This window comes from Bradysia coprophila, assembly GCF_014529535.1.
Source record: "Bradysia coprophila strain Holo2 chromosome X unlocalized genomic scaffold, BU_Bcop_v1 contig_38, whole genome shotgun sequence".
Classification (NCBI taxonomy): Eukaryota; Metazoa; Arthropoda; class Insecta; order Diptera; family Sciaridae; genus Bradysia; species Bradysia coprophila.
Window position 1 is genome coordinate 51,203 of NW_023503327.1, and position 15,643 is coordinate 66,845.

Consider the following 15,643-nt stretch of genomic DNA (forward strand, 5'->3'; position numbering starts at 1 on the left):
AAAGCGCTCAAAAGTGAAGACATGTCAGAGGGAACCGAAAACAGTTTTTCGACAATAACTCAAGAAAAAATGATTTTAAATTGTTGTGATGTTGTACGAATGTCGGCCTTGGAAAGACCTACAGGTAGAGTATACGCACCGCTTGGTGCGAGTAGATCCACGAGAGTTATGACTAAAAATGTAGTGAATGTTCGGAGAGTCCGCCTTCTCTGCAGCTTCGATGTTCCGCGGAGTATGGGGTGTTGTAGCTGGCCTCACCCACTTTTGTGCTGCAAGCCCACAGAAGTGTTGGAAAAAAAGTTGGTGCCAAAATGCAGATTTTTTCCTTCTTTCCGGGGGCTCTACAGCTGGAACAGCATCAGGAAAGGTACTATGGCAGTCATTTTTTATCGTCAACTATTCTTTAGTAATTCTTTAGTGTTAGTAATATCAAGAGAAAAATTTTAGTCAAATAAAGTGTTAGCGTATAGCAACTGACATTAGGACTCCGGAACAGTAATTAGTTTTTCAATCGGACCAATATTTGCTACGTGATAGGTGTTTGGAAAAACGATCAAGTGGGAACGAACGGTTTTCCAAACTCCTTTGGAAGATTTGGCGATATCACTCTTAAGCTGAAAACACACGATCGATTAGAGAAAAATTGTCCCGCACATTTCGTCGAATCGAACACCTTTCAAAAACCCGCCAATCGAAATCTGACACATTTGCCATTGTGCTTTTCATATGTGCTTAGAAAGGTATTCGACCCGACAAATCAAATCCTCTTTTAAAAAAAATTCTCGATGCTTCTGTGGCTAATGGGAGGTGATCAAGAACCAAAAAAACACACGCTTTACGAACTGAAATTTCTCCAGGTACACGAAACGTACAAGGTCGTGTGGGGTATCATTAGATAAGTAATTTCACGTACTTGGGCTTGAAAGGATCTAAAATGAAATATGAGCCCTGTAACACTTCAAATTCAAACTCTAAATATAACAATTTATTCAACGCACCGACGAACTATTCTTAATATGAACGAGATCGTACGGTTATGCTATTTGGTAGTCAAAGTCATTACGTTCTTCGTACAGAAATTGAAAAGTTACCGAAAAACTGAATGTATCTTTGAGTGTATCTCTCTCGGTGTTATAAAAGTTCAATGCAAAATAAAACAAATAAATTAGTCCAGATAGCTAACATTATTTATATTATTTCCTGAAAACAGAACATTTCCTTTCCCATAGCACAAAAAATAAAATTAAAATAAAGCCAACACTTCATCAATAAAATCAAGAAAAAATCCTTGAAACAAATATTCTTTCAGATTAAAATTTGACGAGAAAAAAAAATAAATTAAAATCAAATTCTAGTTTCATGTAAACCAAAAAATTATTGGTGTACCTTCTACATAGCACGGACTATATATACATACAATAATGCCGTCGCACCGAACGAGAAATGAATTTTTGTTTTGTTTTCGTAATAAGTCTGAACTTAATAATCAAAAACACCTTAACAATCCTCAATTAAAAGAATCCATCCGTAACGAATTAATCTAAGAAATCCAACGGAAAACTTTAATTAATTTAAGCTAAATACACACATGATCCACATGAATCACATTCGCGTTAGAATGGTGTGTCGCCAGCTGGTAACGTCAGCCAATTTATTTGGTTTTAAATTTATTAAAAAGTTTGAGACTGCCGAGCGTGTCGCGATATGATCATCAAATGTATTACTTCTTTGTTGAGACAAACGTATTATGAGAGAGTACTGGCTAGGGTTTATCAACCTTCCCTGAGGTCGTTGTCGATGAGGCATTGACACATGTAATTATCCGGTTCTGAAATCGTCCCAGATTGAAACCGACTCCGACTCCGACTTCACTATACCCAGCGAGCGATGTATTCCATTCGCTATGCCTCCTAGATTACGCTAGGCCAACCAGGTATGTGGAAAATGGACAAACACACAAAGAACTGACCCTCAGCTGGTGTACAGTTCGACTAACTACGACATTTATGTTTAGTTTGTTGTTGCTATTCCGATCTCCGTGGGAGATTCACCATCTATCACATTAGTGACGAGTTTCCGGTCTCTCTGAGAGATTCACCTTTCATCTATGATGACTATCGTGCGTTTGCTCTGAGAATGGTTCATATTAATTGTCTTTATTTAAGATCTCCTTGTGAGATTCACCTTTCTTGAATACTCAGGTTTAGCTGTTAAGAATTTAATAACAGATTATAACGATACAAACTTGTGGTATTATTCTTCTTCTTCTTCGGATATATTGCCGTCGTATATGGCCTGTTCTACAGCTTTCATATCGAATTCGTCGTCTCCCACATTTGGTAACAGATCGGTGGTTCCCGATTTTGCTGCTTCTTTAAGTAATGTGTCTTCCCATATGAAACACGGCCGACCCACTTTGTACTTGCTATTGATTCGAAAGCGTCTCGCGACTTTAAGAATATGATCGTGTGGTCTTCGTTCAATGTGCCGGTGGTAGCGTATTCGTTGAACCATCACCCTTTTGACTATCGTTTTATTTTGTAGCATTATTTTTGGTTGCGTGCTGGATGGCTTGTCACTCGACGTATCGGACATAATTCGTAGTATCTGACGTTCCATATTTGTAAGCGAGATTCTGTTTCGGCGTGTCATCGTTGATGCTTTCAATCCATATATAGCTACTGGTGCGATAACGGTATTGTATATTTTCGTTATTAAGTTCATTGGAAGTTTGTGCAAGCGTAAGAACGGCAGAAGTGAATGCGTAATTTTATATGCCATTTTGATTCTGTCGCGTACTACCAAAGGCCGGTTTAGATTGCTGGTTATGTATGTGCCCAAGTATTTCATTTTCTCCACTACTTTGATGTTTAGTTTGCCCACTTGAAGCGTTGGTACATCGTTCAATTCGACTTTGTGTGGATCTCGGATTAACAGCTCGCATTTCTCGGGGTTGATACGAAGTCCTACCTCCTGAGCTACATCTGAAAATTCTTCTACGAATCGGTCGAGGTCATTTTTGTTGTCTGTCAGCAGTATCAAATCATCGGCATATGCTAGGAGAAGAGGAAGTGATAGATTAATTCCGCTAAGGTCGTAGTTGCCCAAGACTGCTGTAACTGTTTCCAAGATCGCATGGAGTATAATAACGAACAGATTGGGAGAAAGAGGACACCCCTGTTTAACGCCTGTCGTTTTGCGGTACTTTGTTGTCCTGCATCCATTATCTTGTAATATTGTTTCCTCGTAGAGACAAGCGTTGATGATTCGATCTGTTCCGTTGAAATCCAGCTTGGTATAATGGAATATGTACGTGTCCTAGTAATCTTTCAAGCAAGAACATCGTATAGACCTTGTATGCAACGGAACACAGTGTGATTCTTCTAAAATCCTCAATCCGTTTTGGTCGCCCTTTTTTCGGGATCGGTATCTGTATGGTTGTCAACCATTCTGATGGAACTTTGTTTTGGAACCAGATGTCACTTATTAGTTCAGTAAGTTCTTTAATGAGCGGTTCTGGTGCGGCCTTGAGCAATTCCACATTTACTGTATCGACACCGGCAGCAGTACCATTTCTCATTCGGCGTAAGAAGGACTGAATGTGCTCCTCTGTTGGTGGTGGTCCTATCGGCCAGTGGTCTGTTTCTTCAATAGTATGTATTCGTGGTTCAGTGCTTGTATCCCTGAGTGCTGATTCCCAAGAGCTTAGTGGTATTTTAATTCCTTTGTTTGTGCCACTTTTCTGTTGACGATAACGCCTGAGAAATTTAAATGTTAATCTTATGCGGACTTGGGGGTCATGTCCCTCCAGATTATCAAAGAATTCCTGGATGTCTTTCTGCTCGTGCTGTTTGAAGATTTCGTTCTTGTCTTGTATGGCTTGTTTGTAATCTACTCGCGCCGTTGAACTGGTTCGATTCTTGAATGTGGCAAATTTTGTTTTTTGGACTCGATTCAGGATTTTCTTTCTTTCAGGAGTGAGTGGATTTTTTCTTTTGTTTAACGTGCTTCTAGCCGATGTCAAGAGACACGTAGTCAGGCGTTTCCACTTATCATTAACGTCCCAGATTGAAACGTATGTAATTAAGTTACACTGTTTAGGACTACAAATGTTTGTTATGCCACAAGTAGAATACAATTCTCCCCGAATCACCAGCCTAACAAGTTGTAAGTTCAATCATTTCAAAAAGTAGTGCGTTACTGTCTTACTGGGAAATTTGGTGGTAAAACGCGTAGAGGTAGACTAGCTAGAGGAATTATGACCCGAGATTCATTGAAATTCATTGCATATTTTAACGTGTGGGAAGTTTGTAGTTCGAGGCGAATGCGAGGATTATGTTCCACACGCCGAAACAAAACCAAAATTTCCAGCAAGGCAGTCATGGACGCAAACATTCTGCGAGTAAAATTTCCTTATTTTCGCTTATGGGCAAATCTGCCCTTGACAGCTAAAAAGCATCAGAAAGGAAAACTTCGATTCTGCATAAATTCAACAAGGCACTTAAAGCATGATTGGTACTCTAAATAGAGCATTGAAACTGGTGAGTGTATCAAACAAATTTCGAAACTGTAAAAGATCTCTCAAACAAAATAGTACTCTATTTGGCAGCTGTCACTAGACGCATTTTTGCTTGAAGTGCGTTGGTCAATTGCTTGCTAATTTGCAATAGGCCTTCAGAGTCAATTTTTAACTACTTTTACAAAACCTTCAGCCTACAATGTAAAAGCCTCAGCTTTTCGAAAATGGTTACACGGCACAAATGATGCAATTGATGTCATGTGCTTGTTTCACTCAATAAGCACTATCATTTCTACTATACAGTGTTAAAATTTCTACTCCCTTTTAACAGTGTTAACGGAGAAAGATTTCTGACCAGCTAAACGGTCTACTGATCTATGGGTCAGCTGCCCAAAGTTCATGATTGAATGAAAAACACTGAGAGAAACTGGAAGGGGTAGGGTAGTCTCGCACACCACACAAATTCAAGGTGTGCGAGACTCACCTCTAAGTGGTGAATCTCGCATAATCATGACTTTCCGATACATGTCGTAAAAGGGCGCATACTATGATTCGCGTGTGCGAGATTCCCCGACACCAACTGGAATGCAAAAGAAAAATTTGGATTAGGCCTCTTTCACGTCGCTATGTGCATGAGCAGTAAGACAAGTTTAAATTGTTATGTCATTCCTGTCATTTTGACGTGTGACCCACTAGTTAAAATACCTTTTCAGAAATAGAAATCCGTAAACAGAGCATGCATGCTATAGAATGTGATGATCTATTCCGTGCTTTCTATTCTGGTGCCACATAGTAACACTCGATAGATGACAATTGTTGAGTGTTGCCGCGGCGCACAGTTCTGGTCCGCGTCAAATGTACAAAGTCTATGTAAAATGCTTGCACCAAAATTTCGACTGAGTCTCTCGCTGTGTGTTTGTATATAATATGGACGGTGGTTTTTCTAAACAAAAATATAATTTTACTTTTGATACACAATTTAACCTTCTTCGGAGTAAAATACATGAATTAAAAATAAATTTTTATTTTCATAATTTAATGGTCATCTAGGTAAAGTACCCAATACACCAACAATAATTTTCAATGTTTCTTCAAAAAGCAGAAGAAGAAAAAAAAAATCATTTTTATTTGAAAATTTATTTATACTTGTTAGGTTCACATTCGGAACTATGATTTATGATCTATGATTCACATGTAAATTATGACCACTTAAAAACGTATATACTATGTTCCTCAATGCTGCGTGCTTCTTTCTATATACACATTCGCGATTGTGCATTAGAGTAAAAATATAATTCGAAAAATCTATTGTTAACATCTTTTCTGTATATAAAAATATTAAATTTGAATGGAAAATCAAAGAGCGTTCTTATAATTTTTGGAGTGGAAGTGGTACGAATTGGTGGTCAAAGTTAAGGTGGAGGTTGTTATCAGTTTCAGTTCTTATTTTATTCTCGGCCAAGATAGTCCTCTGAAAAGACAAAACAAGACGGTCTCCGAATCATCGCATTAATTCGATAATTTGCTGTGCGTGTAAGTTGATTAAATTGTGTTGCAAAATATTGAGAAGAATCGAAAAGAGCAACAGACAGAAAAAAAAATTATTGCGAAATTTCCACATTAGAAAAAGTGTCGACCGTGTGTTTGCTTCATAAAAGGTCTATCTGAGATTAATCTTTTTAAAGAAATTAGAAACAAAACGAGAAAAAAAAAAGTTGTCCATCACGAAGACTTTTAAATTGCCAAAATTGTAGACCTAGACATACTACTAACGAAACTGATGTCTGTACCACATATATCTTAAATCATGCCTTGAGTTCGCACATCGCCGAAAGTTTCGATTTTTCTGTAAAACACCTTTGAGCGTTAAACAGTTGATTGTATGTAGTTAGACACTTGATTCTGTTGCATTTTCTGTTGTGTAAATTTACATTTTTAAAAATAAATTTTTTCAAACGCGTAAATGCCCTGCAGTAACACATTAGAAGCGATTAAAAGTTTGTGATTTATTCTTAGTAATTATGGAAATCTAATGACCAATTAATTAATTTGTTGAGTTAAAATTAATTCATTTCGGTGAAAGCGAATATAATTGAGTGACAAATATCAGTCGGACAAATTTTAAATTTGCAATCGAAATCGGTAGAATTGTGAATATTTTAGTGTGCCTTTGCGTCTTCAATTTGTTTAGCCCAATGATTGTGTCGCCCTTAGAGTGTTCTTCCGAGAGGATCATATAAACGGAACTTAATTTAAATATCTAAACTTACCAGAAAATATTGTTTATCGATTATCGTGCATATCGTGGATGAATGACTTTTTTTTTTGATAAGATCGTAAACATTGGATTAAATTTACTTCGGGAATACCGAAAGTATTTGTCTTAGCACATTTGTCAACCTTTTTCAAGCATAAGTAACCTCGAGTGTCAAAATTTGATTGATACACTGTCCAGTTTCAGTACTCTATTTAGAGTAGCACTCAGGGACTATTTTTGAGAAATTCTTTGAGAAATTTTGAGAAATTTGAGAAATTCTTGAGAAATTCTTTGAGAAATCTTTGAGAAATTTTTGAGAATTTTTTTATATTTTTGAGAAATTTGAGAATTTTGAGAAATTCTTTGAGAAATAATTGAGAAATAATTGAGAAATTTTGAGAAATTCGATTTCTCAAAATAGTCCCTGGTAGCACTCATGCTTGAAGTGTGTTGGAAAAATCCATTTTTCCACTAAAGCCGAGGCTATATCACAAAGTTGCTATAAAAAGGCAAAAAGACAAGTCTGAGCTCTTCAATCCTTAAATATTTTAATTTCATGTCGGTGCCAGAGATGGTCCATTTTATTTGCGAACACTCTTGATTTCAAAGTTCCCAACTTTGTATTTTCTTCGCATTGCTACGGGCGCTAAAGTATGTGTAACTACTGATGGTAATGTAACACTTCAGCGGATCACGAAAATTACGGAACCTAAAAATCGGGTGAATTAACGTGTCAAATCTCGTTTGGTGTAATTGTCCTGAAATTTCGACGACATGAGTATCGGCGACTTCCTGAAGAAACGGCGAGTAGTCGCCGTTTCTTCAGGAAGTCGATGTTTCTTCAGGAAGTCACCGTTTCTTCAGGAACTCGCCGTTTCTTCTCGTCGTTTCTTCAGAAAGTCACAGTTTCTTCAGGATGTCGCCGTTTTATGTAAAAAGCGCTGACTTTCTGTGAAAACGATGACTTCCTGAAGAAACAACGAGAAGAAACGGTGAATTCATAAGAAATAACAAGTTTCTGAAGAAACGGCGACGGAAGGTTCTAATCGTTTTTTCAGGAACTCACCATTTCTTCTCATCGTTTCTTCGGGAAGTCAACGTTTCTTCATAAGGCCAAAAACCAAATTCTATCGTCTCTATATATGAAGTAGAAATTCTATCGTCTCTATACAGAAAGTCGATAATAAGCGAGTTGGCGGTATCTTTTTGGCAGTAACTTTTTGGTTGTTGAATAGTCTTGCTGTAATAATCTTTCTGTATTGAATACCAACCACAAGGAAGTAATCCCTTTACGAATTTTCATTGTACATAAACAGCGTTTTAACACGCCGAGCGATCCGGCCCATTGCCCCGGAGCGAAGCGGAGGCCGCAATGCGAGCCGGGCGCCGGAACGGTGTCGGTAACTTAGGAGTTAATTTTTTTTCTCTCGCATCGTGTCATAATTAGTCACATAAAAGTGTTGTAAGACACCGAGCGATATGTTTCTGTGTTGTACTTGAGTTTTTTGATTTCTCCATATAAAAATGTATGTAAAATTAAGAAAAAGGCAGTAAAGCACAAAACAGAAAATGTGTCGGTTTTCAAAATTCAAAGCGTGTATATATAAAAAATGACACAGACTATTTATGACACGATGCGAGAGAAAAAAAATTAACTCCTAAGTTACCGACACCGTTCCGGCGCCCGGCTCGCATTGCGGCCCTCCGCTTCGCTCCGGGGCAATGGGCCGGATCGCTCGGCGTGTTAAAACGCTTTTTATGTGCAATGAATTACACAGACTATTTATGACACGATGCGAGAGAAAAAAAATTAACTCCTAAGTTACCGACACCGTTCCGGCGCCCGGCTCGCATTGCGGCCCTCCGCTTCGCTCCGGGGCAATGGGCCGGATCGCTCGGCGTATTAAAACGCTTTTTATGTGCAATGAAAATTGGTTTTCATGTTGTAAAAAGATGAATTCTGTAGTGATGAACTAAACTCCTTTACGTTACATTTCGTAAAAGGATGAATTCCATAGGAACCAACAAAACGCCTTTACGGCGAGACGAAAATTAGAGTTGATTTGGGATCTCAATGTCAGCTGAATTTGTAATCTTGAGTTGAGATTGTCAACTGAAGAATTTCTTGAAATCGAAATTTCATCTCAAATCAAGAATAAGCCACTGTACGTAGATTTTATTCATTTGAAATAAAATACAAAGCTTTTTATTTTATTTGTTTTAGTTGCTTGCAATCAGAGATTGAACGGTGAGATGCGTTGCTTCTGAAAGTCGTTGTTTCTTCTCGTCGTTTCTTCAGGAAGTCGACGGTTTCGAAGAAACGGTGACTTTCTGAAAAAATGGTGACATGTAATGACGACTCTTCAGATTTTCTGATGAAACGGTGAGAAGAAACGGTGACTTCCTAAAGAAACGGTGACATCCTATAGAAATGGTGACTACCGGAAGAAACGATAACTTCCTGAAGAAACGACGAGAAGAAACGGCGATTATAGTGGCCGGTTCTTCTCGTCGTTTCTTCAGGAAGTCACCATTTCTTCTCGTTGTTTTTTCAGTAAGTCACCGTTTCTTCAGGATGTCACCGATACTCATGTCGTCGAAATTTCAGGACAATTTTGGTGTAGAACTATTTCTACAGAATGAATATGGAATATGGTTGATATTTGGGAAACAAAACTTCATATACTTCAACTTCATATACAACATGCGTCGAAAACCGCACTTTTCATGTTTCAAGCAATTCTTTCGACGCACTTAGCATGTAAAATCCATTGCATACCTCGGGATAAAAATGAAAAGTCTCGTTCTTGTGTGTTTATTGACCTCAGATACGTCTTGAATCAACAAAATTCACACAGAAACTCTAGTTTTCATCTTTTTATGATCTAGGGATTCTTAGAAATAAACCAACAGTTCTGCAAAGTGCTATATATAGACTAGGGATGGGAGGCGTTCAAAATTATCGATAATCGACTAATCATATCGTTATCGATAATTTAATATTTATCGATAATTATCAAAATATCGAAATTCGATAATTATCAAAATATCGATATTTTGATATTTATCTGAAAATTCATGATAATATACCGATATATCGGAATATATCGATAAATATCGGATTTTCGGACCGAAATATCGATATATCGAATTATCGATATCTTGATAATTATCAAAATGTCAATAATTATCGATTATCGATATTTTTTTGATAATTTTCGATAAAAAAAGTCGATAATTATCGATTATCGATTATCGATAATTATCGATAATCATTTTCATTATCGCCCATGCCTAATATAGACAGACTCTCCTTTGGCTATCTAGGTTGCCTACATTTTTTTGATCCCATCAAAACTCGCAAATTTTATGTAAGCAACCTGGAGAGCCAGAGAAGTTTGCATTTGCTGATATACCTTGTTGACTTTCCCTTTTTTTTGTTCAAAATTCACCTTCTCCATCAGTCTATTTAACTTTTTTTGTCATAGCAGTGACGTCAGAGCTGTAACGTCAGTGCTATTACGTCAGAACTGTCACGTCACAAAAGTGAAGGCAGTCAGACACTTCATAGAGAGATTTATAAACAATACCCATAGCACCGAGTACCTTTGATATTTTTAATTTAAGTTGCAATCAATCTAAAGTGATTAGTTTCCACAAATTGGCAAACGATATCATCAAAAGTACATTAAAATACGCACAAATGTAGGCTATAATTTCATCGTGTCATTACTCTTAACAATGCACTTCTCAGATCGAAAATCTTTCGTTCAAATTAAAAAAATTCTCATAACCGGAAGTGAAAATTTCAGAAAATCGCCGAATTAAATCGATGTCAATGCAGTTACAATTTAACAGTTCACTTCCACCATACATTCTCACTGATCATAAAATCAGTCAATTTATTCCAACGACGATAAACTTGTGAATTTGTAAATTGCAACAAAGAAAAATATTAAAATCGCATTTTACCTCAATGATATGCTTAATCAGCAGCAAATTATTGTAAATTCAATTGTGCGCATAAAACACTGCTATTTGAGTAATTGGCTAAGTAAGACCAGCAATTCGCAGTCTCGTATTATAAATTTTCTTCCGATTTTTGATTGGGATTTAATGATTTTGAATAGAAGACAATTCAATTCACATATATCGTTTCCTCTCGGTCTCATCTCTGTTTTTTGTACATATTTGTTTTGTGAAGAAAATTTGATTTTTTTTTTCTGTTCTACAGAGTCAAAACGATGTCGCTCATAGAAAACCTCAAGTCACAATATGAAACTTTACTGGTCGGACTGAGTAAGTGACGCATGGTGTAATAGTGATTTAAGAAAATAATTGACTGATCTATTGTCCCTACAAACCAGATCCAACCGTAGACGAATGGCTCTTCATGAAGTCCCCGTTGCCGATACTAACGATTTTAGCGTTTTATTTGTATTTCGTGCTGAAACTGGGTCCTAAACTAATGGAAAATCGAAAACCATTCGATATGCAGTTTCTTCTTGTGCTGTATAATGCATATCAGGTGGTGTTTTCCACATGGTTGTGTGCACAGGTAAGAAATTTGTATCGGATGCAGTGGTTCTGTTACTTTTCTTTTTGGAATTGGACTCGTTAAGTTATTGTGGCAATTGTAATGAGTAGAATTGAAAGTGTGACGAAGGACGGAAAGTTCTGGATGTTAAAAAAATTGTTGTTCTTTTAGTTCGGACGATGTCTATGTGTAGGCAATACAACGACCGATTCAGCTAATTCAATCTATGAAAATTTAATGGAATTTAAGGTATTTAAGTGCGTTTGTGGTAAAAATGGACATCGAAAAACACTTGTGTCTTAGTTGTTAGTTAGCACCCCAATTTTCATATAAACATGGAAGGTGGTAGTTTCAAGATTTACGACCACACACATTCGGAAGAATTGTGAAAAATTTGTACGAAAAGCGGTCGATCGGTTTCGCTTCTTTTATCTCTCTAATTTGCACTCTCATTCGTGTGTACCATTTATGTAAAACGAAAAGTTTTTTATGTGGAAATTTAATGTTGCACTGTCTGTGTTATCATCTTTAGTGGAACTACGATTCTTTGCACAACCTATGAGGTAAATGGTAATTGTCATCAATCGAAAACTTATATCGCCTTTGTAACATTTTACAAGTGTTTGTATAGAATGACTAGTTATTAGTTTAGGGGGTTTAGACAAAGCTGTCCAATAAGAAAAGGACAACTTTTTGAATTTTCTTAAAAGTGTTTTTGATAGTGGCGACGATGTTAGTGAAATTTAGACACGAATTTGCTTTAGCTGTTTTTCTGCTGGTCAACTCATTTAAATGGGAGTGTCTGTATGTCAATATACATACATATTAAATGTGTGCTACAACGAATGAAGTACAAGATTTATTTGTTGACGTACGCTGTTGAGCACCAATACAATTTTGTTAAAAATATTTCGAAATTAGCACAAGAAAGAAATTGATTTCAACTCTAGATGGTCAAATTTTATTCGCCGACAAGTAAATACGATTGTAAAATGTCCTAACTTTGTTCATACGAGTCGAAGAAGAATGGGTTGTGATGAAAGTTCATGGTTTGACCGTCGAAACTGATCGCCAGCGCCAATGTCAACATTTTCTTTTTGATTTTTCACTTCAATGATCTATTGAAATTGAGATATAGATTCAATAAACCAATTTATTCAACGTATACTACATGCCTGAAACATAAATAGTTTCACAAATTGTGTATTTACTGAGCGTCATAGACCTGAAACGTCATTATTCTTCTTCTTAAAATGGCGAAAATCACAACCCATTGCGGAAAAGTGATGACCTCTTCCACCAAATTCTTTAATTTCATTTCTGGATTGTTTTTTTCGTGTCTCCGAATTTAAAACTACGGTGAATGGAGGCTAATTACGTCGCCAAACGGAAATGAATGACGCAATATATTGTATTATGATCGCATTGCCTAAAACTGTTTGGAGCTTAGTTCCCTAAATGATGTAAATTTCCTAAAAAATGTCCCTAAAAAAATTTCTCAAATTCGCAGGGTCTATTGAGAAGAGATTACTAAGCGGTGTTGATAAAGCAACACATAACCAACTTCACTCTCTTAAAGATTTGCTACATAAAATATGAGTGATGTTGCCTATTCATATGGCAACAGTTGCGAGGGGATCTATATGTTTGTCGGATGTTGGCTCTTGATTGAGAAGATCAATGGGAATAGAAATGTTTTGCAAGTTTTTTTTTTAATCGACATTAAAGATCATTCCCAGCAAAATATTGTTCTACGGTATGCCGCTAAATTGCATTGATAGTTGTACGGACTTAATTAAAAAATTTGAATTAGCCCTAAGTTGCTAAGAGTAATTATACCTAGAGAGGAAATTTCAAACAAAACTACGTAAAATATGTGGTCCCAACATGAAATACGAAATGTTTATTGGTATGTGTGTTTGCCCTCTTAATTAAGAGGACAAATTGAACCATCAAAAGCGAAAAAGCGTCAACGCATACATGGATTGGTGTAAAATTATGCGAAATGTGTATCTTATACAAACTGATGTTGGGACCACATTTCGTCGTACAAATTTCCTCTCTAGGTATAATTACTCTAAGCTAAGTTGAGACAGTACAGCCGTCAAAATCGAAATATCGAAACATGCGGTCAGAAAAATGTAGTTGCTTCAGTGGTGAATTACGTACGTAAATTGGTATTTCGTATTTACGTAATTTCGTGAATTTCCGACACTGTTATCACGAAATTACGTAAATACGAAATGCTCAATTACGTACGTAATTCATCACTGTACGTTTCTAAAAAAGTTATTTTTTGCAATTACGTTCATAAAATTAATGGGTGCATTGGGTGGCATACTTGATATTGGTAAAGATACACACCATCAGATAAAACCAACACGACAAATATTGGTAAATCGTTGGTGAATTTCATCAAATCAATTGTTGCACGCATTTCAACTAACAGCAATATTTAAATCGAAACTTTTAAATGTCGTTGCAAGATGATGCTTTCATATTTTTTCGTTCGTTTGTTACTCATCCAAGAAATTGAGATCACAACAGGTTCAAGAAATACACGAACGCACATTAAACGCAGCATTGAATGCGACCAGCATAATATGTACCAACAGAAACGTATATACACAGAGCAAAAAAAAAACAACAAAACATTTTTCTTATGTCAAGCCTCCATAATCATCATCTTGATTACGAAATTTCATAGAAATTTTTTTTTAATATCAAAACGAAACATTATTTACATATTTCAGGTTTTTCAAGTAAACAACTGTTTTCAATACATCTTTAACTTTGGCTGCAGACCACCGTCTTCCGATGAAGCATTCGCTTCTGCTGTAAGCGACTCACTTTGTTCTTTTATCTTAATCAATTTTCATTAATTAAATTTTTATTGTTTCTACCGGTAGTTATGGCGCGGAGCCTGGTGGTATTTCTTTTCAAAAATCGTTGATTTATTGGACACAGTGTTCTTTGTCCTTCGGAAAAAACAAAACCAAGTATCATTTCTACACGTCTACCATCATTCGATAACGTGCTTCTTCTCATGGGGATATCTAAAATATTTACCAGGTTTTTAAATGACACACCATCGACCGATCTTGAACGGTTGAATGGCTTGACGAATGGCACTAATTAATGGTTATCTCGCATTTCCGTTTCCCAGGTGAACAAGGAATTCTGTTGGGTTTCCTCAATTCATTCGTACACATATTCATGTACTTCTACTATATGGTCGCGGCAATGGGACCCAAATATCGGAAATTCTTATGGTGGAAGAAATATATGACATGGATTCAACTCATCCAATTCACCATCATGTTAACGTATTTGGTATTGCTGGTGGCCTTCGACTGTAAATTCAGTCGAGCCCTTACATTTTTCTTCGTCGGCAATGTGGTCATTTTCTTGTATTTGTTTAGTCGTTTCTACGTGCAGGCCTACAATAGTAAAAAAGCATCGGCGGCAAAGGCGCTCGATCAGAATCAAAATGGCCACATGATCGACAGAAATATTAACATAAAGCAAGACTGATTAATTAAGGCATCCTCTCTGTATCAATCCGAAAACAAAGAAAATTTGAAAATTTGTTAGTGTTCGTTAAATCAATTGCATGTTAAGGCCTAGTACACAGTTCATGAAAAATATGAGGAAAAATGCTGAGAAGAGTTGCAACGCTAAATAAATTTTGTTTAAAAAGTTTGTGAATTCGTTGTGCCGTTCGTATTGTATGCAACAAACATGGACTCGCTTCGTTCCAATTTTAAGGAGCTTTCAACAAAATCGAAAAGTCGCTACGTTTAATTGTAAATTATTAGGCGGTTGCGCCTCCGGTGTGATGTAATATAGGAACGTATGTAAACAGTAGATAAGGTAAACTGAATCATACAATTGTTAAAAGTTTCCAATGTGCAGAATGAGCACCAGCTGAATATCACCAGCTGGATCTACTAACACACACATATTGTATGATAAACAATCAAAACACATTCTTAACAATGTGTTTACTTCATTCATACGTGTTATGTGCGCATAGATGACGTTTACGTAGAAATGCACTGTGTGTGTGTGTAGGTTGTCTTTGAATTGTTTACAATACAACGTGTTTTTGTTAGGGGCCATTCATAAAGTGCGCGCGCAGTGTGCGGTCATTTTTTGACCCCTCCTTCCCGTTTCGCACGCGATTTTCCATATAAAAAGTTCCAATTTCAGACCCCCCCTTCCCCCTTAAGTGCGTGCGCACTATTTGAATGGCCCCTTACTATACCAGCTGGTGATATTCAGCTGGTGCTCATTCTGCACATAGGAAACTTTTAGCAATTGTAATTTC

The 15,643-nt window shown here is 36.6% G+C and overlaps 2 protein-coding genes across 5 annotated transcripts; one reads left to right on the forward strand and one right to left on the reverse strand.

Annotated features, from left to right (window-relative positions):
- Positions 1-2,253: 2,253 nt before the first annotated feature.
- LOC119069664 lies at positions 2,254-5,046 on the reverse strand. The gene is made up of 3 exons (XM_037173781.1): positions 5,004-5,046; positions 3,353-3,645; positions 2,254-3,291 (listed from the first exon to the last, which is right to left on the reverse strand). The coding sequence occupies exons 1-3, from the start codon at positions 5,044-5,046 to the stop codon at positions 2,254-2,256; spliced, it is 1,374 nt and encodes a 457-aa protein (XP_037029676.1).
- An 835-nt stretch (positions 5,047-5,881) lies between these two features.
- Positions 5,882-14,902, forward strand: LOC119069582 (elongation of very long chain fatty acids protein). Of its 4 annotated transcripts, none has more exons than XM_037173669.1 (7): positions 5,885-6,046; positions 11,011-11,075; positions 11,144-11,334; positions 11,485-11,562; positions 14,067-14,150; positions 14,223-14,385; positions 14,480-14,902. In XM_037173669.1, the coding sequence occupies exons 2-7, from the start codon at positions 11,021-11,023 to the stop codon at positions 14,845-14,847; spliced, it is 939 nt and encodes a 312-aa protein (XP_037029564.1). In that variant the 5' UTR covers positions 5,885-6,046; positions 11,011-11,020; the 3' UTR covers positions 14,848-14,902. The 4 variants fall into 4 exon arrangements, with proteins under 4 accessions (XP_037029565.1, XP_037029564.1, XP_037029562.1 ...); XM_037173667.1 differs by having other exon boundaries at positions 5,886-6,052; XM_037173670.1 differs by lacking the exon at positions 11,485-11,562 and having other exon boundaries at positions 5,882-6,052.
- Positions 14,903-15,643: the final 741 nt, after the last annotated feature.

Excerpts from the sequence above, each read along its gene's own strand:
- LOC119069664 (XM_037173781.1), bottom strand. The coding sequence starts at position 5,046 with ATGTATCGGAAAGTCATGATTATGCGAGATTCACCACTTAGAG. Across the intron at positions 3,646-5,003 it reads GCGAGATTCACCACTTAGAG|AAACAGACCACTGGCCGATA; the intron begins GTGAGTCTCGCA and ends ATACTATTGAAG. Across the intron at positions 3,292-3,352 it reads TGTGTTCCGTTGCATACAAG|CTGGATTTCAACGGAACAGA; the intron begins GTCTATACGATG and ends CATTATACCAAG.
- LOC119069582 (XM_037173669.1), top strand. The coding sequence starts at position 11,021 with ATGTCGCTCATAGAAAACCTCAAGTCACAATATGAAACTTTACTGGTC. Across the intron at positions 11,563-14,066 it reads AAAATTTAATGGAATTTAAG|GTTTTTCAAGTAAACAACTG; the intron begins GTATTTAAGTGC and ends TACATATTTCAG. Across the intron at positions 14,151-14,222 it reads ATGAAGCATTCGCTTCTGCT|TTATGGCGCGGAGCCTGGTG; the intron begins GTAAGCGACTCA and ends TTCTACCGGTAG.